At 42.2% G+C, this 24,453-nt stretch overlaps 1 protein-coding gene across 6 annotated transcripts in view; it reads right to left on the bottom strand.

Moving 5' to 3' along the window:
• The window catches only part of LOC105481178 (SNF2 related chromatin remodeling annealing helicase 1), an 82,604-nt gene that overhangs the window by 27,609 nt on the left and 30,542 nt on the right, over window positions 1–24,453 (bottom strand). For all 6 annotated transcript variants that reach the window (XR_986810.3, XR_011610025.1, XM_011740551.2 and 3 more), the window contains exons 11-14: window positions 19,261–19,401; window positions 15,024–15,242; window positions 7,383–7,453; window positions 3,709–3,811 (exon numbers count right to left, since the gene is read on the bottom strand). Coding sequence is in view for 4 of the 6 variants with exons in the window: in XM_011740551.2 (XP_011738853.2) it covers window positions 3,709–3,811; window positions 7,383–7,453; window positions 15,024–15,242; window positions 19,261–19,401 (534 nt within the window). In the remaining 2 variants the exon portion in view is untranslated. The remainder of the gene's footprint in view (window positions 1–3,708; window positions 3,812–7,382; window positions 7,454–15,023; window positions 15,243–19,260; window positions 19,402–24,453) is intronic.

Here is a 24,453-nt window from a genome sequence, read left to right as displayed (position 1 = left end):
TAACCAGATACCAAGAGCTTCAATTTTGGAGCTTCTTCAGGTTCTTACAGTGTTCAGTGATGTCCAAAGTTAGGAACCACTGATCAACATTGTATTTTATGGCTGAATGGACTATAATATATTTAATAGTATATCTGTTGATAAAAACTTAGATTTCCAATTATTGAATATTATAAACAGCATGAAATATTCTCATTTATAAATCTGACTAGTCTGATGATTTCCTTAGGATAAATTCCTAAAGTGAAATTTGAAAAACTGAGTGCACACCTTAAGTTACTGCCAAACTGCTCTCCAAAAATGTAACAAATATACAAGAGAATCATAACCACTGTGGGCCAGGCATGGTGGCTCACGCCTGTAATCTTAGCACTTTGGGAGGCCGAGGTGGGTGGATCACCTGAGGCCAAGAGTTTGAGACCAGCCTGACCAACACAGTGAAACCCTGTCTCTACTAAAAATACAAAGATTAACTGGGCATGGTAGCAGGCACCTGTAGTCCTAGCTAATCGGGAGGCTGAGGCAGGAGAATTGCTTGAAGCCAGGAGGTGAAGGTTGCAGTAAGCCGAGATTGCACCACAGCATTGCAGCCTGAGTGACAGAGCAAAAACTCCACCTCAAAAAAAAAAAAAAAAAAAAAAATTTAACCACTATATATACGTATCACAGAAAAAATCCATCTGTTTAGGTAATTCGAATCAATTTTTCCTTTGTAATTTCTTTGTTTTTATGCTTAGAAAGTCATTCTCCACCCAGTGATCAGCTATTGTTCATTGGTATTTTCTTCTAATACTTCACGGTTTCAAGGATCTTTGATTCACCTGGAATTTAATACAGTAAACAGTGAGGTAAAGTTTCATCTACCCTCCCCACCCCCCAATTATTCAGGCAATTACCCAAACTTTGTTGAAGAAATTGAAAATGGACTTGTGACAATTCCTTGATCATGTATTTGCTTCCCATTTATGGTAAAGGGCTATCTATTCTCTTCCATCCATCTGGCCATCTCTCTGGGGCCAGCATGGCTGACATTTAATTATTGGTGTTTTATAATACATTTTAATATTTAATATCTGAAGGGTCAAGTCTTCCAACATTGCTCTTCTTTTTCATAGTTGCTTAGATATCTCTCCTGCTTTTTTTTTTTTTTTTTTTTTTGAGATGTTCGTGGGAATAACAGTATAAAGTTCCCTTTAAAAAAATCCACCTGGAGGCTGGATACGGTGGCTAATGCCTGTAATCCCAGCACTTTGGTAGGCTGAGGCAAAAGAATTGCTTGAGCCCAGTTCTAGACCAGCCTGGGCAACATGGCAAGACACCGTCTCTACAGAAAAATTTAAAAATTTGCCAGGCGTGGTGGTACATTCCTGAGGTCCCAGCTACTGGGGAGGCTCAGGCAGGAGGATCACTTGAGCCTAGGAGGTTGAGGCTTCAGTGATCAGTGTTCGTGCCACTGAACTCCAGTGTGGGAGACAGAGTCAGACTCTGCCTCAAAAAAAAAAAAAAAAAGAAAAAAGAAAAAAAAAGATCTAGTTGCAGTTTTTATTAGAATTGAATTAAACCAGCTGGGCCTGGTGGCTCACACTTGTAATCCCAGCATTTTGAGAGGCTGAAGCGGGTGGATCACTTGAGGCCAGGAGTTCAAGACCAATCTGGCTAACATAGTGAAACCCCATCTCTACTAAAAAAGTTCAAAAAAAATTAGCTGGGCATGGTGGTGCGCACCAGTAATCCCAGCCATTCACGAGCCTGAGGCACGAGAATCTCTTAAACCAGGAGGCAGAGGCTGTAGTGAGCTGAGATGAAGCCACTGCACTCCAGCCTGGGCAATGGAGTGAGAGCCTCTCCCCAACAAAAGAAATTTAAAAGATAAAAAGATAACTGATAAAACATTAATATCCAGAATTTATAAAGAATTTTCCTAGATCAATAAGAAAAAAACAATCCAACAGAAAAACAGGCAAAGGATACAAACAGAATATTCACAGGAGACAGCTAAAATGGCCATAAATAAATAAATAAAATGATACACATTTTACTGGTAGTCAGGGAAATGCAAATTAGAACAAGAATGAGATGATATTTCATATCTCTGGATTGGTAAAATTAAAAAGTCGGATAATACCAGTGTTAATGGGCACATAGAACAACAGGGACCCTTATATGTTGTTAGTGAGATTATAAATGTGAATGGCCACCTTGGAGAACAATTTGACACCACTTAGTACGAAGATGAGCCTATTTAATAACCATGCAAGAGCATGCCCGAATATGCCTCTCCCACACAAAGCACATACACAAGGCATAAAGAAATGCATAGATACAAACATACACCTACTATAATATTCACACAATAGCAACCATCAGCAGGAGAATGGATAAACTGCAGTATAGCTGTCCAATGAGATACAATTCCACAGTTACAGTGAATGAACTATATGTGTAATGTAGCATAAAATCTCAAAAACAATGCTGAGAAAAAAATAAGTTGCAGGATAATTACACCATGCTGTCATTTATTTTAAATTTTAAAAAATATGCAAAAAGGAGACTATAAATTGCTTAAGATACATACTCCTAGAATAAAGTAAGACAACATGGAGGGCAAGGATACCCATTACCTTCATAATAGTGATGTTATTGCTGGAGAGATGGAAGGGGAATAGAGTTAGAACACTGAGGGGACCTAAGTATTTTATTACTAAAAAAATAAATCTTCACGCCGGGTGTGGTGGCTCATGCCTGTAATCCAAGCACTTTGGGAGGCCGAGGCAGGCAGATCACTTGAGGCCAGGAGTTCAAGACCAGTCTGGGGAACACGGTGAAACCCCGTCTCTACTAAAAATACAAAAATTAGGCAAGGTCGGGTAGTCCCAGCTACTTGGGAGGCTGAGGCACGAGAATCACTTGAACCTGAGAAGCGGAGGCTACAGTGAGCTGAGATCCTGCCACCACTGCACTCCAGTGTGGGCAACACAGCAAGACTCTGCCTCAAAATAAAAAAACTAAAACAACCTTGAAATAAATACAGTGAAACTTTTCATTTATTAAATCTGGGTGGGAGATACATGGGTGTTTGTTGTATATTTCTCTGTATCCTTAATGTATATTCAAATATTATATAAAAATAAATGATGAGGAAAGACAAAGAGCAATTTACTGCCTTAAATTTAACCAAAATGAAAAGGGGATGAAATGTGTTCAGTTTTCATAAACATCCTTGGAAATCCTTCTAGATCCCTTTCGTTCAATTCCGAGAGAGCCATAAAACTCTCTTCTAACGTCTGCACACCGCCACGTGCAATTAATAAAAGTGCTTTGACAGTGCTGAGGAGGAATGAAAGGAAGGAAAAGAGGAAAACATTCACATAAATACTTGTCTCCATACAAAAGGACAATTTTGCTATCTCCTCTCTTGCCAACTTTGTAATTATTTATGCAGAATAATGAACAGCCCCTGGGAGACGTTCCTAAAGCAAGACTCCTGCGATATCTATTTGGAGCATGGAGGAAGTTAAAATGACAGGGCTGGGGAAACATTTTGACCCCGCTGTGGTTCTACAAACAAGAAGAACTGTTCTTCAGAAAGTCTTCAGCAATGCTTCCGGAAGCCATCGGTCTCACTTTGCTTGGATCTGATCTAAGCCTGACCAGAACAACTTGGAACATGGCAAAAGCAGCCCATAGTGAATTTCAAAGGGAGCTCACCTTTCTCTCAAGCTCCTGTGTAATTGCATCCAGGACCACCTTATGGTGTGCAAACACTAGAAACTTCTCTCTTCCACTTTCCAGTAGGTCCAAGATATATTCACTGCATTTGACAATGACAACAAAACAGATTAAACATATACTTCTTATGTTTTATGTGTCTCTGGTATGTTGCTGAAACATTCTTATTATCTGGGATCACAGAAGATGATCAACAGTTTTCACTTTACCTCTGACTATCATTATAATGTGTTTTATATACAAATTAGAGTGTCCTCTGTAGAACTGAAAGTACTTAGGGAGGGGACTAAGGAATTATTGACAGTACACAGATTTCTAGAAGCTAAACATTGAGACATATACAATACTAAAGAGACATTCCGGGAAGGATCTCCAGCTCCTCCCACTTTAGACCTCAAATGACAGGGCCAGTAATTAAGTCAGTAGTAAATAAATTCTCTTCCAAGGCAGAGGACTATGGAGAGAAGGATCTCATTTGTTTGGCCTACCTTTAATTTACTTCTCCGTTCCATCCACTGTGTTTTTTCTTAGCTTCCCACTTTTTTTTTTTTTTTTTTTTCCTAAGACTGAGTTTCACTCTGTCGCCCAGGCTGGAGTGCAGTGCTGAAATCTTGGCTCACTGCAACCTCCGCCTCCCGGGTTCAAGCAACTCTCTTGCCTCAGCCTCCTGAGTAGCTGGGATTATGGACACCGCCACGCCCAGCTAATTTTTGTATTTTTAGGAGAGATGGGGTTTTACCATGTTGGCCAGGCTGGTCTCAAACTCCTGACCTCAAGCGATTTGCCTGCCTCGGTCTCCCAAAGTGCTGGGATTACAGGCGTGAGCCACAGCACCTGGCAAGCTTCCCACCTCTTATCTTTCGCTTGGCCTTAAGGTGGCTACCCTCAGGGAGCAGTGGGGTGGGAAGTCACCGGGTTAAGAGACCCTGGCTGGGTCCCCCTCTCCCCTGGTAACTCCCTGAAGAGGGATCACAATTCCAAAGAGGTAAGCCCAGTACTGGCAAGTGAGCTCCTTTGCTGAAGCCATCACCAGCCATGGGTGCGTCTGGGCGGGGAACAGACTCTGCCTTCCTTAAAGAAGGATATGTCTCAGGTGGGGGAAGGGTACGTGGACTGCCCTGTAAACATCCAAGAGTCATTTCAAACAGCACTATGACTGACCACGGCACCAGATTTGAGTTCAATTTGTGAACTGTTCATACTAATAGAATTTACTTTAATTATTTTGAGAGACATAAAATTTGCCATGATATAAGCAAAAAAGTTTATGGCTACAGCATCAAAAAGTCACAAGGCCACAAAATCCACTTGGTGAGCTCATAATAACCACAGGCCCCAATTTTCCTAATGCCTCTATCCCCTCTATATCTCATACACAGTTTTGTGGTTCTATAACCTTCTACAAGTTCCTAGGCTTGAAATATCTGCCTACCACAACAACCTTGGCTTTTTTATTAAAAGATGCCCATTAAAATGAAAAAACAAACAACAGCAAAAAAGAAAAGAAAAACAACTGGCTGAGGAAACTGGGGTTTTGAAGACGTACAGTCTAATTTCCACTGACTAGCTGTGTGACTCTGAGGGCCAGAGAGTCACAGATTCACTCAGTGTCTGCATTTTTAAAAACGGAGCCAGTGTGACTTACGTGATCTCACAAAGATGCTGTAAATGTGAAATGAGTTTGCAGGTGTAAAAAATGTTTGGAAACTACAAAGTACTATACAATTTATTGTATATAGAATTTTGAGAAAGTATATAGAAGGTATGACCAAAGTTTATTTATGAGGTGGTAGAAAGACTTAAAATTTCTAAGGGAAATGGGTGGCTCTGGGCACAGTATCTGAAGAGAGAGGCACCCGGTGGACTCTGAATTTTGCAGGTCCTGAGCTGAGGGAGCAAGGGAGAAACGCGCACCCTTGCCATCTGTTATTCCACAGCACATGAGAAATGGGTCGGCGGGGGCAACTCAGATGTGTTTCTGGGAGAAAAGTTTCCAGGCCATAAAAACCACATCTGGAGTTCATTAGCTCCGTAACAGGGTCATAAATGAAAAGGGCAAGCCGGGCGCAGTGGCTCACGCCTGTAATCCCAGCACTTTGGGAGGCCAAGGCGGGTGGATCGCCTAAGGTCGGGAGTTCGAGATCAGCCTGACCAACATGGAGAAACCCCGTCTCTACTAAAAATACAAAATTAGCTGGGCCTGGTAGCACATGCCTATAATCCCAGCTACTAGGGAGGCTGAGGCAGGAGAATTGCTTGAACCTGGGAGGCGGAGGTTGCGGTGAGCTGAGATCGTGCCATTGCACTCCAGCCTGGGCAACAAGAGTGAAACTCTGCCTCAAAAAAAAAAAAAAGAAAAAGAAAAGGGCAGTGCCCAGGAGGTGAAGGGGACAGGCCAGCACTGGGCAGTCTTTCCAGGGAGCAGTGCAGATTGAGTGGTGTGGGGAACTCTCTTGCCTCCGTGGAGGGTGTGGAGAGGTAGGTGGGCCGAGTACGAGGGTGGGGAAGGTATGTTTCCTAATTTATCCCCAGATCTCAGTCCCCACAGCCAGTCTGGCACCACTCAGCCCTACGGAATCCATTCTCATTGTAATTTCATCAGTTGGACCATTATCCTGCCAGAGCATCACATGAATGTTAAACAAAAAAAAAAGTCAGGCAAACTGCACATCATTAGAACTGCCAGGTTTCTACCCCAGTGATATTTAAACAGGAGTGGGTTTTTCTTTAAGAAAGGTATACGATTGAGGATTCTGTCATGAATAATTCTAAGAATAGAAATTATTACTTTAGCTTAGTTTATGAGGTGGAAATAGAACTAAGCATGACAATGCCCATATCTTTTGAACAGACTTTGACATTTATCTTTTTATTTAGGTTAGTAATGGATGACAATCCCTGACTTTGGGAAAGACCCAAGTATCCCCATAAGGCAGCTTTTCCTTCTCTTTTTTTTTCCCTAAAGGCAAATGATCCCAGTTCTCCTAGAAAAACTCTCCCTTTTAGTGTTGGGGACAACCCCACCCTCCTAGGGCTCCCAGCCTACTTGGCTCAAGACAGGATCTCTTAGGGACCCAGGTGCATCCTAGTAGTAGCTCCAGTTACTGGCCAACTTACGCCTTGTGGGTAATTAAGGGCATGGTGCCCTAAACTTTTACTTTTTTCATTTTTCCCTTGAGACAGGGTTTCAGTCTCTTGCTTAGGCTGGAGTGCAGTGGCACCATCGTAGCTCACTGCCGCCTCAACCGTCCTCCCTCCCAAGCAATCCTCCCTCCTCAGCCTCCCGAGTAGTTGGGACCACAGAAGTATGCCACCATGCCCAGCTAATTCTGTTCATTTTTTGTAGAGATGGGGCCTCACTATGTTGTCCAGGCTGGTCTCAAACTCCTTGACTCAAGCAATCCTCCCACCTTGTCCTCCCAAAGTGCTGGGATTACAGGCATAAGCCTGGCCCCTAAATTTTATTTTCAAGGCAGCTATGATTCTACTCTCTGATCATCTGTTTTATTTTTTCCTTCCTCAACAAAAGGCACATTTAATAATCTCTGGTCATTTCTTAGCAGTAAAATCATTCAGGCAGACTAAAGTAATAAGCTGTTTTTTTTTTTTTTAAAGATGAGAGAGAGAGAGGTCGACGCTTAGTGACCACTTACATGACAGATGGGATTTTAGCTTCAGCCGTTCTGTTGAAGAAGAGAATGAGGGCGTCTTTCTGCTGCTGTTTCTGTTGAAAAAGAAGTTAAGAATGTTAAGTGCCCCAGTCTGAGACTCTGGGATGAGTGGATCTAATTATTGCTCCTATGTGTTTTACAAATCTCAACCACCCCTCACGAGAGTCAGGAGACCCTGGTGCTGACATAATTCCCCTTTCACTTTCGCCAAGTCAGAAGACCTGCCTGGGTCTGGTTTTGTCCTCAGAGACAGCATTAGAGCTACTCTGCCATTGTCCAAGAACTGTTGCAAGAATCCAAGAGGCAAGAAACATAAAAGCTCTTTGGAAAAGCATTTCAGGTAGGCATTTCACCATATACACCAAACCCATGTGACGCATTGAAATGTGGCCTAAGCATACCTATTTACCACAGCCTGGTGACAACTTACATGTGACATCTCCCCAACTTGCTTTTTGCTTCCCTCTTTTCTTCTGCCAAGCTGTGACTACCTGACTTACAGAGCTTACCTCTCTCCAAGACTTACTTAATCAATTCCAATGGACCATGACTATCTATTTTACTATCATTTTATTTTACCTTATTTTTTATTTTTTTGAGATGAAGTCTCGCCCTGTCTTGCCCAGGCTGGAGTGCAGTGGCGCGATCTCGGCTTACTGCAGCCTCTGCCTCCCAGGTTCAAGCGATTCTCCTGTCTCAGCCTCCGAGTAGCTGGGACTACAGGCGTGTGCCACCATGCCCAGCTAATTTTGTATTTTTAGTAGAGACAGAGTTTCACCATGTTGGCCAGGTTGGTCTCAAACTCCTGATGTCTGGCGATCCACTCACCTCAGCCTCCCAAAGTGCTGGGACTACAGGCGTGAGTCATTGTGCCTGGTCTATTTTAGCATCATTTTAAAACCATTATTCAGATGTTCTTGGTCTACCTCCCCCATAAGGTAATTAACTTCCCAGAAGAAGAAATGGTGTTTTCTTTAGGGTTTACATTTACGTGACTCCTAATAAAGATCGCTAACACAGGAGATGCTCAAATCGTTTCATAATAATGTGAGATCACCTTTACTATTGCTCTGGCCTCCCAGAGATCATATTCTTACCATCATCGGTAAGAGTGTCCCCCCAAAATTCATAACTTGAAACTTAATTTCCAGTGCAGTGGTGGTAGGAAGTGGGACATCTGGGAGATGCTTAGGTCATGAGGACAGAGAGCGTGTTTGTTCCTTCCACCCTCTTTGAAACAGAGACTGGGCCCTCACTAGACACTGAATCTGCTGGCCACTTGACCTTGAACTTCCCAGCCCCTAAAACTGTGAGCAATACGTTTCTGTTTATAGAAGACTCAGTCTAAAGTATTTTATTACAGCACAAATGGACCAAGACAGGTGGCCATCTCCTTCCACCAGCAAGCACGGTTTTACAGGTGGACCTTCTTCTTGTGCCTGGCCTCTGTAAGATCTGTGACTGACAGCACAGCTTCCCCGGGGAACAAAGACATGATTCAACAGCAATAACATCTACAGCCTTGAACCTGTCATTCTTGAGATCTCAATAACTCAGGAAAGCAACCACAGCCAGACTGTACCTAAAACTAATAACCATGGATGGAGGAAAAAGCTGTCTGGTTAAAACAGCTTCTTGGCTTTGGGGTTGTTTTTATTGTTTTTGAGACAGGGTCTTGCTCTGCCACCCAGGCTGGACACGATCATGGCTCACTGCAGTCTCAGCCTCTTGGGCTCATGCGATCCTCCCACATCAGCCTCCCAAGTAACTGGGACTAAAGGTGTGCACCATCACACCAGCTTTTTAAAAATTTTTTTGTACAGACAGGATCTCCCTATGTTTTCCAGATTGGTCTCAAACTCTTGGGCTCAAGTAATCCTCCCATCTCGGCCTCTTACAGTGCTGGGATTATAGGCATGAGCCACTGCACCTGGCCAGCTTCTTAGCTTTGAATGATGTCTTTCCTCTAGGACTTTACCAGCAAAAAGAAAGATGCTGAGGAACCACAGGAAGCTGTGGGGTCACTGATTAGACCATAGATCCCTTTCATATCCTACATGTGTCTTGGCAGTGGCAGCGACCTATCCTATTTTATATCAGCCTCTGGAAACATACACAACTTTTCACCTGTGGCTAGTGAGCTCAGACTTCATGAAATCCATTTATGGACCTCTAAGGGTCCCCAGCAGCAGGCTAGCCCTCCAACCCAATGCAGTTTCTAGTAGCCAAAGGGGCAGGGCAGGCTTACATATGATGACCTCACTCGCAGCATGTGTGCCTCCATCAGACTGCACCCCATTCGGTCCCCCTCTACAGTTTTACTCCTGTGTCCTTCAGAGACAGCCTACCCCTCCCACCCACACTCACTCATGCCACACTCCCTAATAAGAAAGAAAGAGGGCAAAACAAACAGATGGAAAACTGCTGAGAAGCACTTTCAGGAATCTTGCCCTAACATTTGGCACCTAGAGTTGATGAGAGTGTGAAGAAACAAACACTAGTATACATGACTGGTGGGATGGTACACTGGGCTAGCCCTTTTGGGGATGATGCAGCAAAATGTACCAACCCCCTTTAAAATATGCCAAAACCCCATCATCCAGCAACTTACTCCTTAAAAGCGATTCTCATTATAAAATCACATGTGCACAAATTTCTATGTAAGCTACTTTTTCAGTACAGTATTACTCAGAATAGTGAGCAATTGAAAATAACTTAAAGGCCCAACAAAAACGATCCACGAAATTATAGCCATGTGAGAAAACACTACGCAGTCTTTAAATATAACGACTTTGTTGTTGTTGTTGTTTTTTCTGAGACAAGGTCTCTCTCTGTCAGACTGGAATGCACTGGCACAATCACAGCTCACCTCAGTCCTAAATTCCCAGGCTCAGGTGATCCTCCCACCTCAACCTCCTACCCGAGTAGCTGGGACTTCCCACCTCAGCCTCCCACCAGAGTAGCTGGGACTACAGGTACACGCTACCACGCCCAGCTAATTTTTTTGTATTTTTTGTAGAGACAGGGTTTTGCCATGTTGTCCAGGCTGGTATCAATCTCCTGGGCTCAAGCGATCCTCCCGCCTTGGCCTCCCAAAATGTTGGGATTACAGGAGTGAGCCAGCACACCTGGCTAAATACTGTGTTTTAAGAGAATATTTAACAACATGGAAAAGTCTTCATAAGTCAGTAACCTGTTTTCCTTCCCACTTGACGTATTTGTACAATCCCAGTTCTGCTTTTAAAATATACGTATTGCTTACTGCATATATAAAATATAATATTTTATATATATTTATATGCAGATATAAAAAATATATCTTTTTTTTTTTTTTTTTTTTTTGAGACGGAGTCTCGCTCTGCCACCCAGGCTGGAGTGCAGTGGCCGGATCTCAGCTCACTGCAAGCTCCGCCTCCCGGGTTCACGCCATTCTCCTGCCTCAGCCTCCCGAGTAGCTGGGACTACAGGCGCCTGCCACCTCGCCCGGCTAGTTTTTTGTAGTTTTTAGTAGAGACGGGGTTTCACAGTGTCAGCCAGGATGGTCTCGATCTCCTGACCTCGTGATCCAAGCAACATATACACACATAATTATAGAAAAATACTCAAATTATACATGCCAAAATTATGGTTGTATAAAAGATGATTCTTTTTTATAGTATAGTAATAAAAATAACAACTAACTCTCATATACCACTTATTATGGGCCAAGCAGTGGTCTAAGAACTAAGCATGCATTAACTCATTTAATAATTAGCATTGCTATGAGGGAGGCACTATTATCACCACTGCACAGATTAGGAAACTGAGGCAAAAAAAGTCAAGTGAGTATACTTGTCACACTGCTACTAAATGGTAGAACCAGAATTTGTAGCACTTAAAAGTGCAGGCTCTGAGGCTCAAATATCTGGGCTGATGGTGAGAATTTAATGACCCAATACACGTAAAGCACCATGCCCAGCACATAGCAAGTATTCAATAAATGTTACTGATTTTAAGTATTTTTCTTTATTTTTCAGATTTTATACAATGGATATCTATTGTATTAATACTTTTAATGTGGGAGAAATCAATAGTTTTAGCTTTAAAAAAACTCCCCCAAACTATGCAGACATAATACTCTCTATTCATGATCTTACTTCTTTTGCCAGCTACTGGCCAGGAAATTTTAAATAACCTGCATTCTTTGTTCCTGACTAGACCTTAATTAAATTAGATCCAATGGAGTTTTTAAATTTTTCTACATCGGAAATTTGAGTGGATTATCAAATGGCAAGGGTGAACTGATATTGTCACCAGGAAATCTGTATGGACTTGTTCCATTTCTCTGCTCCTGGTCTTGAGGACGAAAAAATGGCTTTAGACAAAAGATGACCACAGTCAGCTTTCCTTAGCCTGTGAAGCGAAATCCATTATTTCAGCTGAAAAAATGAGAAAAGGCTTTCATTATACATTATATTCTATAAATTGGCTCCTTCACCTCGGCTCCTGTGATATAAAGTTTTTTAAGAAATGTATTCTTCCAGATGGAAAGGTGTGAAGGAACAAAGAAAGAATCAATTCTTGACAGGCAGGTCAGCAGTGCTTGGCTGGAGTCACCATGATTTGCAAAATTGCAAGGAAACTTGGGACTAAAAAGTAACTTAAAAAACTGGGGGCAGTGGAGAGAGGGGACTTTCTATAGGTCCATAGGGCCTCCTTATTCGACTAAAACCATTAAAAAAACAAACCATAATTCCCCATTTTAACCCTTCCAACTCAGGATTTCATAGCTGGCCAGGGTTTGGAAGACATGCCTACGGTCATGTAGTCCAGCCTGCAGCTGATGCTGACTCCCTTCCTGAAGTAAGTTACGGCAATGCTCCTGATTAGATCCATGGTTTAGAAATGCACGAAATCAATGACTTTAGAAATCCAAAGCTTCTGATGGCCCAAAGCACAAAGCACACACATCTGTTTTCTACTTGGATTTTCCATTATAAAAATGGATTTATATTAAGACACAAAAAAGCAGCAAGTTCTTAAGGAATTATTATCTGAAAGAATTTATGTCTGGCTTCAGCCATCACACTGAAGGTAATCTGTACCAACTCAATTTCTATCTTTCAGGGATAAACATTTAATTTTCCTAAGACTCCAAGGAAGCAGACAGCAACTCTCCAGTGCTGAACTGAGAAGAGCTCCGGGCTCTTTCTCAGCTGGATTCTTAAAGAGTGATGCTGCAATTTAGGCTTCATTTTCATCATCTGCAAAATGGAGTTAAGACTGCATTGTTTACAAAGCAAGGAGATAATCACCCACCAGGCAGGATTCTAGGCAACCGGCACTATCCTTATGTACTTTTTTTTTTTTTTGAAAAGGAGTCTCACTCTGTCACCCAAGCTGGAGTGCAGTGGCGCGATCTCAGCTCACTGCAAGCTCCGCTTCCCAGGTTCACATCATTCTCCTGCCTCAACCTCCCAAGTAGCTGGGACCACAGGCGCCCGCCACCATGCTCGGCTAATTTTTTGTATTTTTAGTAGAGACAGGGTTTCACTGTGTTAGCCAGGACGGTCTCGATCTCCTGACCTTGTGATCCACCCACCTCGGCCTCCCAAAGTGCTGGGACTACAGGCGTGAGCCACCGCGCCCGGCCCCTTATGTACTTTTCCACAACCAAAAGGGAGTTGTGGCTCCATTTCTAAGCAAGAAAATATGAAAATATCCCCCAAAATACCGGATTTGTATAGCTACCTAAAGTTATGAAACACCCAACATTCTTAAGTTCCATGGTACTTCCTAGTTAATTTCATAGCATCACCAACAAGCTCAGAAATCAAACTTTCAGGTGGCATCTGAAACCGTCTTTGAAAAGAGCCACTCCCTTTACCTGAAGAACTATACAAGTTGGCGGAAGTTTACAAAATGCTTTCAAATCTTGTTGCACTAAGTACAAAATTTCTACTGTTTTCTTTTTTCCTTTTTGGCCATACTACACAATTCACAGTTGTGTTTTAACAAGCTAATGTGCTTTTCCTCCTTAATTCAAATGCCCACTAATTGCTTCTTCAGGTGTCTACCTTGGCTGTTCTGGAACTGGTTCAGGAGGTGAACCAGGTATTGGTGAGGGTGTTCTCTGGGGAATCTCACGAAACACTAACAAACTTACTTCCATCTCACACACACAAGGAACAACTTTGCTGGCAAAAAAAAAATAACCTTTTATAAATATTCAGATCTTTGCATCTAAAAATATTGCATGTCTCAATTTTTCCATTAATATATTTGCTATACCAGTTCATTTGTTTTGTCTGGTAGAGTTCACCAGTAGACAAAAGTTATTGTTTAAGAAAAAGTTATAAGAAAAAACTTCAAATTGAGAAAAAATATTTTACTCATTGCATTTTTATCTCTAAAAATAAACAAAAGAGCACCAAGATTGATTTTAGTGACAAAGCTTCCTGGTTTTACTCATGGTTCCACTGAAATATAATCTGGGAACACTGGTCTCTACGTTCACATCAATGTTGTTTAACTTTGTTTGAAAACTTCACAGTAAAGAGATGATGCCTGCTCACTTACTCCAGACCATCCAGATTATTACATGTAATACAGCATAAATTCAATACAGCTTGACATTTTGCCAGTGCATCCTCTATCCTGCCGTTTCTTAAAAGTTATCAATGAATCTTGCTCATCACATGGTAAAATAACATGAAAAACATGCATTCTGTCTCTTGTCATTCTTACTTATTTTGTAACCTCCCAGAAGGCTGCGATCTATATCTAAATATCTTTATATGGGGTAATATCAAGCCCAGCTAATGCTTCATGATGTTGAAAACTATCAATGACTGTTACTTTCTTGGTAATACAAATTACAAGGTTTTATCTAAGAGGACAGAAACAGAGCTGGTGTAGATTATAGCACTTAGCACAGTATGACACTAAAGACAGAAATAAAATAAAAGTGTTTGAAAAGATAAAACCATCATAGTGAAAAGAGTCCTAAAATATAGGGGCAAGAGGCTTGGTTCCAACCTCAGCTCTGCGGTGGAGCAGCTGAGAGACCCTGGCAAACTGCAATCTCTGTGAGCCTCAGTTTCCCTCTCTGTAAAAGGGGGCTGCCAACTTCCTGCTAACCATAAATGCCTGTAATAGGGATTTAAAAGGTTAGGAGGATTTGAAAACTCTATTTTGTTATATGAATGTTGACTTATTATTTTGACTAACACAAATGACACAGTATGGTTAAAGGATTAACATATGTATCAAATATGTTAGGACTAATTTTCTAACAACTGTTACTAGACCGAGGCATTCTCAAAATATAGTAGACATAATTTCCACATTCTTTGAGAGATTCGGAATATTGATCACCACCCTGCTGTTGCCTGTGCTTATCTTTATGGCCATCCATCAACAGTGATCTATACAAGTATAAAACCACAAATTAATAAGGGATTTTTTCAAAACCGACTTAGGTAGGCTGAGGAATGAAATAGACTTGCTCTTCTTGCTTAGAGAAGAGGGAAAAGGTTACAGAAAGGAAAGCTGAGAGAACGCCAGGTCATTTTCAAGGGCCCCTCATGGAAAGGAACGCCTACACACGTCTGCTTCCAAATCCGTCTCCAGCCCTGGACTCACAGTTTTGTCCATGGTGGTCATTTCCTTGGCTGCAGCATCCAGGGCAGCTCTGGTCCTGGCATTGATCCGTCCTGGGGCAATCACCACTATCTTGCGCTGCTTGGCAGGCAGCTGGGAAAGGACGTCAGACTTCAGGCGCCGCAGCATGACCGCTTCCTCCAGCAGAAGCTTCAGCTCTCCCAGGTTGGAGGAACCTGAGTAGTCCCACCCCCAAGGCATCTGCAGAGAACAAGACAGCGACAGCCCCGTGAGGCTCCTTTCAGGCCCAGTCCAACAGGGATGTGGGATCCTAGGAGGTCCCTCTTCTCACAACCACCCCTGGCTTAGCTCAGAGAATTTCAAGTGACTTATAGGGACAAATAAACCCCCAGTAAAACAAATGAGAAACGGAAAGGAAAAGAGAGAAAAAGTCAGGAACGAGGTGAACAAAAAACACCTATCACGGCATTCTACAATTTGGCAGTGAGCTTTCTTTTCCAGCAGCAAACGCTGGAAGTCAAGCAATTGCATGTCCATTTTATTAAAAAACAAACAAAAAACTTGGCTTGTCAGACTATTCCTGTACACTAAATACTAAATCTTCCCTATGGCTTATCCTACAGAGTCTGTTGCACAATGTAATAAAATAATGTCAGTAACATCTTTATTTGATGAGACTTATGGGGATTTAAAAAACTGTTGTTCCTCAGTATGGATTACACCAGCACAAACAAGTACAATATAATAAAAGTAATGCAGTGTTGTTGTTGATGGCAGCTGGGGTTGGCAGGAGGAGCCCACCATATAGGCTTCTGGCAGTCTGGCTGAGTGCCTAGGTAGTCCTTCATAAACATGGCCCCCCTTGTTGAGTAGCTCATGGGAGGCAGTGAGCTCAAATGTCCATTACCTGTCACACAGCTAGAGAAGACGTTACCGGCCAGGCACAGTGGCTCACACCTGTAATCCCAACACTTTGGGAGGCGGAGGCAGGCAGATCACTTGAGGTCAGGAGTTCGAGACAATCCTGGCCAACAGGGCAAAACCCTATCTCTACTAAAAATACAAAAATTAGCTGGCGTGGCAGCGTGTGCCTGTAATCCCAGCTACTGGGGAGGCTGAGGCAGGAGAATTGCTTGAACCTGGGAGGCAAAGGTTGCAGTGAGCCAAGATGGCGTCACTGCACTCCAACCTGGGCAACAGACCAAGACTCTGTCTCAAAAAAAAAAAAAAAAAAGAAGACATTACTATTAAAAACCCTATCCTTCACCAATAATCTTACTGGAAATGGAACTGATTTCTACAATCTTGTAGAAAATCAGGGAGCTAGTGTGCCTGCTACTTTGTATTTTAAGGAGCTCATCTCCCCTCCTAGCTGATGAGCTAGTTACCTGAGGGTAGGGGCTAGGCTTTTCCATTATAGAGGGCTAGAGAGCCTAGCATAATAGTGGAGACAGAATAGGTGTCTCATAAACCTTTGCTAAATTGACAGAAGGAAGAGATGGTCAAAGGTGGAGGAATAAAATGTTGTAAAACTGTTTCTTCTTTTTAAAAAATACTCTGAAATCAACTGCAAGTTCTCAGCAAATGCCTTCAGATAGTTAGTGGTTTGCAAATGAGCTCAGCATGAAGTTCTCTTTTCAGTGGTTTCTTAATGCATGAAGCTGGCAAAAAAAAATTAAAAAAAAAAAAAAAAAAAGCAGCCCTGGCTTCTGGGTTGCATTAAATAAAAACCATGCTGAGAACAAGTGGATATCATAATTAGTTTGGATATTGCTATGGCTTAAATGTGTCTCCCAAATTTCACATGTTAGAAAAGTAATCCCCAAATTCATATGTTGATTGAACGTGGGGCCTTTGGGAGGTAATTAGGATTAGATAAGGTCATCATGGTGGGTCCCCCATGTTGGGACTGGTAGCTTTATAAGAAAAGGACCAGAGACCTGAGCTGACACATATGCTCTTGCTCTCTTCTCCATATGATGCCTTCTGCCATATCATAAATATGAAGCAGCAAGAAGGCCCTCACTAGATGCCAGTGCCACGCTCTTGAACTTCCCAGTCTCCAGAACCATGAGCTAAATAAACCTCTATTCTTTTTTTTTTTTTTTTTTTTTTTTTTTTGAGACGGAGTCTCACGCTGTTGCCCAGGCTGGAGTGCAGTGGCGCGATCTCGGCTCACTGCAAGCTCCGCCTCCTGGGTTCACGCCATTCTCCTGCCTCAGCCTCCTGAGTAGCTAGGACTACAGGTGCCCGCCACCGCGCCCGGCTAATTTTTTGTATTTTTAGTAGAGACGGGGTTTCACTGTGGTCTCGATCTCCTGACCTTGTGATCCGCCCGCCTCGGCCTCCCAAAGTGCTGGGATTACAGGCCTGAGCCACCGCGCCCGGCCACCTCTATTCTTTATAAGTTACTTAGTCTATGGTATTTAGTTACAGCAACAGAAAACAGACTAAGACAGATATCGTGCTCCTAGGTTCTAATACTGTTAGCTCTTAATCTTGTAGGTTAAAACTTAGTAATACCAAATAATTTGTTACTTTTTTTTTTTTTTTTTTTTGAGACAGAGTCTTACTCTGTCACCCAGGCTGGAGTGCAGTGGCATGATCTTGGCTCACTGCAACCTCTGCCTCCTGGGTTCAAGCGAGTCTCGTGCCTCAGCCTCCAGAGTAGCTGGGACTACAGGTGTGTAACACTGCATGCGGCAAAGATTTTAAACTGGACTTTGGGATAGTCACAATCCAACAAGTTTTTATTGAAAAATTACCACATACCAGGCACTGGGCTAGGCTGAAAGAAGGATGTGAAGATGAGGAGGAAGGCATTCTTTGTTGTATTGGGGAGGTGTATCGAGAAGGCAGGAAAAGGAGAATTCAAAGTTAATGCCTTAGTTTCTGGCAGGAGAAACTACTGAGGAGATGCTGGCCTAAGATTGGGAACATAGGAAGGGACAGTTTGGGGAGGAAAGGCAATGAATTTTATCTTCAGCCCCTTTCATCACTAGCTGAACATTATTATGCCATGGGCCCAGATAGTCAAGAAAGAGAAGATCCTTTTTAGAAAGTGGACTGTTTGCAAATAGGACAGAAATCTAAATCATACATGAAGAGTTTTGAGGCACCATGAAAACTATATAGCATCAATCTAATCTGGATTGATCTACAGGGAAAATGAATTAAATATATGATTAAAGAAGTATATGGCTTTTAAACACATTTAACAATTGGGAAATTTCCTGCCTCAATAACCAGCTAAAAATAGTTTGCAATTAACTATGCTAAGCACTACAATTTACATTATAAGTACTTTGTTTGAGTGTAAGTGGATATTTTTAAAGTACTTGAAAACTTTTTTTCTTCTTTTAAAAATTTAAAAAATAAGGCAGACACTCTTGTTTATATCATGTATTTGCACAGCAAGGCTTTTCCCTCATAGATGGGTGGTCCCCTCATAGATGGCTTGTAGGGTAAGTTGCAGCCATTTCTCCAAAGTGTCAATACATTTGTGACTTGATCACAAAACAAGAATCCCTAAGGTCCGAATTAATGTGGTTTTAAAAACAAAGATTCCACGGCAATGCATTTGTGTTTATAGGGCTTCCTTGCCATTTTGGGAGAGCATTTTTGGGGTGCTGGCTATAGGTCCTGAGGTGCCTGCTCCACTGGCACTGCACTCACAGAGCCCACCCAAGGCAGTTTGGGATCAGACTCCCCAGTCTACCTTTATCTTTTTTTTTTTCTTTTCTTTTGGCACAGGGAGGAATTTCCCACCTTTACTTCATATTCTTCCCATGCCAGGAGGAAGCCCTTACCCCCTCACCTACTTCTTCCCTCTGCCTGGGGCCTCAGCCTCACTCCTAGCTCACGTCAGTGCCAGCATCTTCTCTAGGGCCAGCACTTGACATGGACTTTCCTTTTATAGCTCCAGCAGTGTGCCTCATGCAGAGCTGTGACCCTGAGCAAGAGGGCAGCCAGCTCTCAGAGCTCCACACACCTATATATCAGCCACTGGTCCCTTTACTGGAAAACGATGACTTAGGATCACCATAACCATTAAAACTAGACTGAAAGGGTAAGATGACCATTTTCCTCTTACCACTGAGGACATTCCAAAGCCATAGTAAGAAACAGAAGGACTGAAATCCATTTCCCTGGCCAGTGCTCTTCTGATCACATCATGGCCAGAGAGAAGGAAGAGAAAGGTAAGTGTCAAAATCAGGGTGAGAAATGGGTGGGCTGGGAGGGAAGAGATAATAAATACCCGCTTGGCATCACAGTAGCGAAGTCCAAAGGCATGAAACTGGGGGAAGAACGTTGGCTTGACTGCGATGATCTGCGTGTAGAGCTCTGCGGGCCGGGACATGGCTGGTGTGCCCGACAACAGGATCACCCTCTTGGCAACCTAACAGACAAACAGCCAAAGGTGCTCTGAACACAGGGAGGAGCACACAGGAAATGTTCAAAATGCCCCAGTGGCGAAGGAGCTGGATGCCCAAGGTGTTGCAAGAACCTAATGGCATTGCCAATGCAAGCAGTTAGATGCCATCTCCTTTTCTTTAAATCTTCCCTGCCTGCCCTCTGCTGAGCTCTATCTTAGTACTTAACATATTACATTGAATTATAACTTTTCTGCCTCCCTTGTTAGATTGCAAGCCTCTTGAGATAAGGACTGGGCTGTATTCACCTTTATTTTCTGTAGCATATGCCTGACACCAAGTAACCAATAAATGTTCACTGTATGCTGCAAAAAAATTCACAAGGAAGCTAATTAGTATCCTAGGGAACACAGAGTAAACTCAAAGATTCCAGCATTGGACAGGAAGTGGGAGAAGACAGTGGCAGGTCTGAACTTCCTCCAGAGTGAATCTGTGACATGCAAGTTGAACTTAGATAATGACAATTACAATCAGCCCTCTCCCATTCCCAAGAGGAAGTGTCAGGGGTTGCCAATGTATACGTCTCCATGTGACTTCCTTTAAAGGAAAATAAGGCCTTTACTAACTCAGCTTCACAATGCTTCAAGCCTACCCTGACTCAGGCTCATTTTGCAGTTATTAATAATAAGAACCTTAAAAGGTGATACTTGGTTCCATTCTCCCTAAACTCAGCCCAGATCTGCAGCAGCCTGCTTAGCATGGGCAAGATGGGAAAAAATAGTTGGTCAACAGCAATGACAGATTCCAAGTTCCTCACTACCCAGACACCAATCTGACCCATGGGGATCAGACCTAAAGATCCCACCTCCTATTATTAAGATGGGAAAGACGGTGAGGAAAAAAAAAAAAAAAGGAGACACTTCCTACTGTGTTAGAACACAGAATCACTACAAATTACTGGAGGTAAAATTCACTTCAGCTCTGGGAAGGGACCCTACCATGGAGCTCAGTAGTCTAGAAACAGCTTGTTAACCACTGTAACCTTGAGTTAATGACAGTAATGCAAGGCAATTGCATGTAATAAATCACCTAGGACAATAAATTAGGTTTACAGATGGATACACTGCCTCATAAAAATAAATAAATAAAGGTGCAACAGTGAAAAGAAAAATCATTCTTTATAAATATACAATATATACAATTATCAAAACGCACTTATGCCCTCACAGCAATCGCCAATATCTAATTCCATTATGACGGGAGAGCTATGAATGTCTCCAGCTATAATTTTCCACAGTTCAATTACCTAAGCCTTCTAATTTCCTGCACGGTTTAAGGCAGACTCATTAAAATAACAATGAGCTGACGTTGGTAGCATCTCTTGCCTTGGCTTTAAGATCATTTCAATGAAAAAGGGAAAATGAAAAGTTTTATCAATAAGAGAAAATCTCCTCATCACCCCAAACCTATTCTTCATGTCGCTGTGCTGGCCTGGGGATGGAGCCAGGGCAAAAACAGTTCAGGGATCAGATGATGGAAATTAACTCCGGGGTCTTCTGTCAGATATTTATAGGATATAGTTAGTATTGAATCGCTTCTCCCATACACTCCCCAGACTAGAGAGTGATGGGAGCATTGCAAAGGGGTGTTTGTGGGCCTCAAAAAGGCAGAGGCAGCATTACAAAAAAAGGAAAAGACCAGCTTTGAAAAGAACCCAGAATGGCACCTCGTCTGTAATGGCGTGATTTGGCCTGCTCCCTGCTCAGTCCCCAACATGTGTGTATATCATCACTATCACCCATAAGGGCTTTAACACATGCCCAGCTGCAAAGGTGTCATATGTCACCCTCTACTTCTGAAAACTCCCAAATCTAGGAAAACATAAATCTGTAAAACTACAGAAAACAACACTACATTGAACAGTTTACAGTGAATTCCCATGGCTAACGGAGAAAAGCAACACCTGAGAAATCTACGATAGAACAACGTAAAAAAATACTTTCTGTGTGGTGTTAAAAAGATAATGTGATTCACATGTGCAGACACTGTTGGCGTCAGATGACCCTCAAAGACAGGCTTCGTTTCTTCTTGGGCTGGGGGTGGGAAAGTCCTGCAGAATAGGTTGAGTTAGTGTATATATATAATTCGCCACAGAGAGTTCAATGTAGTAATTGAAAGTGGATAAACTATACATAGTTGTAAAATTAAGAGCTGGCCGGGCATGGTGCTCACGCCTGTAGTCTCAGCACTTTGGGAGGCTGAGGCAGGCAGATTACTTAAGGTCAGGAGTTCGAGACGAGCCTGGCCAACATGGTGAAACCCTGCCTCTACTAAAAATACAAAATTAGCCAGGTACAGTGGTGCACACCTGTAATCCCACTACTTGGGAGGCTGAGGCAGGAGAATCACTTCAGCAGGGGAGGCAGAGGTTGCAGTGAGCTGAGATCATGCCATTGTACTCCAGCCTGGGTGACAAGAATGAAACTCCGTCTCAAAAAAATATAAAATAAAATAAAAAATAAAATTAAGAGCCAAGAGAATGTACTACTGTAGAGAAAAGAGCTGAAGTCCTAAGTTTATATAAGAAGCAGTCCAGAAATTCTTCATCACTTTATGTTATTTCTTTTTTTTTTTCCCAACTGAGCCAGTAACTCACTTTACTGAATTATTCTGATGGGCTGTAATATATTTCACCAAAACCCCAGACTAGGAAAACAAAGCTCAGTCCAGTCTTATACCCAGAATTATTCCTAATGGTACTCTAAATAAATTTACACAATACCATATATTCAGTTTAGAAATAAGACATGAAGAAGGCAGGTAACATCAAAGAGAAGGTCAAGTCCACACTGCTGGAAAGTCTCCATACTCAGTAACCCTGATGTGGCAGGGACATTGAAGCTGTGTTTTAATTAGTTCAGAGGTCATTATACAATCTTCAAAAATAAGGATAGTGGCAAGCATAGTCTGGGGACAAGTGACCAAAAGTACACAGATCAAGAATAAATGTGTGATCACAGTCACTATCCAAGGAGCAACAAAAAAGACACCTGTAGTTAAATCGAAAGTCTAAGAGCGAAAGGAAAAGCTCAACGTTCAGGAGAAACCCAGTGCTTGGAGTCAGGGAAGGAGACCGCAGGTGTATTCTTTACTCCTGAGTGGTGCCCCCGAAAACAAACCAGGCCAAACCAAGAAAACAGCATAACTATGGCCACTGCTGACTAGAGGCTGCCCTAAGTACTGGCAGAAGGCCACCTACCACTCAGTGATACTTTATACATGGCCTCTGAATCTCTGGTCAGGTCCGCTTATTTCACATAAATGGTTCCCTCTAGGTTCTAGCCCATGTTCTAAAAGAGGCAAAGTTCTAGTCACAAATCTGAATAGTACTAACCTTAACTAAACCAATTTGCTATGATAACCATAATGCCTTCAAGCTAAATGAGTATTGTTGCTCTAACATAAATGAAATTTTAATGCTACATATAAAGCAGTTCTTGGGTAAGAACAGACAGAATGAAGACAGTGATTGCATGTACATTGGTCCAAAAATACCAAAATATTATAATGAGAATACATCGAATGGTATAATTATAGCTGATAAAAGTATGCCATTCCAAGCTTTTTTCTTTTCTTTCTTTTCTCTTTTTTTTTTTTTTGAGACAGAGTATCACTCTGTCACCCAGGCTAGAGTGCAGTGACATGATCTCGGCTCACTGCAACCTCCACCTCCCAGGTTCGAGTGACCCTCCTGCCTCAGTCTCCCATATAGCTGGGATTATAGGTGCACACCACCATTCCCAGCTAATTTTGTAGAGATGGGTTTCACCATGTTGGCCAGGCTGTTCTCAAACTCTTAACCTCAAGTGATCTGCCCACCTCAGCTTCCCAAAGTGGTGGGATTATAGACATGAGCCACTGCGCCTGGCCTAAGGTAGATTTTTTTTACTCTGGAAGACAGTCTATTTTACCATAGGTTTCAAACTCTAATAATTTCCTTTTTAAGTCTGATTATGTAATGAAAGTGAGGAAATAAATGAGAATGGTCGGACCCCAGGGGACTTCTATAGCCTCATCACACTAGGGGAGAAAACAGCATCTGCCAGCTGACACCGCTCCCCCCTCTGGCCTGATAGGCAGTAAGCTATCTCAGACACAGAGGGATTGCATTTTCTACTCTCCACGTCTCTATCATATGAAAAAATTGTCATTGCAATATCGCATGTAATAGCTGCTATTTGGTTACAAATCCATCAAAAGAGAACAGACGATACATATTATGATACATTTATCCAGTAGAATGCTATTTGCAAGAATGCGGTAGAAGTCATTTGGAACCATATGGAATGATTTTCAAGATACATTATTAAGGGGATAAAGACAAGTGTAAAACAATGGTGGTAAAACACTCTAAGGAGGCAGAAAGGAAACACACATTCGTACTTCCATAGATGCAGGCTGTTCTATGGAAGTAAACCTGAAAACTGGTAACTATAGCTGCCTTTGGGGAAAGAGACTGGGGACTAGGGATCCAGAGGGGTTGAAAGACTTACTTTTCACTGTCCATCCTTTTGTATCATTTGAATTTTTTTTTTGAGACACAGTCTAGCTCTGATGCCCAGGCTGGAGTGCGATCTCGGCTCAGGGTAACCTCCACCTCCCAGGTTCAAGTGATTCTCCCGCCTCAGCCTCCCGAGTAGCTGGGATTACAGGCGGGTGCCAGCACGCCCGGCTAATTTTTGTATTTTTAGTAGAGATGGGGTTTCGCCATTTTGGCCAGGCTGATCTCAAACTCCTGACCTCAGGTGATCCTCCTGCTACAGACCTCCCAAAGCGTTAAGATTACAGGCATGAGCCACTGCGCCTGGCCCCATTTGAATTTATCATCTATTTAAACTACTTTAATTACAAAGGAAAAAGAAAAAAGCCTTATACATTTTAGCTACTATCTCATCCAGCCAATCAACAGAGATATAAAAAGTACTCTCTACTTACAGAAAAAAGAAACAGCTGCTTATTAGGAAAGAATGGTAGGATTCTGGCAGCCTTTGCCTTTAAAAAATTTTTAATTTTGTTAT

Source organism: Macaca nemestrina, chromosome 11 (genome assembly GCF_043159975.1).
Source record: "Macaca nemestrina isolate mMacNem1 chromosome 11, mMacNem.hap1, whole genome shotgun sequence".
NCBI classification, from domain to species: domain Eukaryota; kingdom Metazoa; phylum Chordata; class Mammalia; order Primates; family Cercopithecidae; genus Macaca; species Macaca nemestrina.
This window is presented reverse-complemented; position numbering and strand designations above follow the sequence as displayed.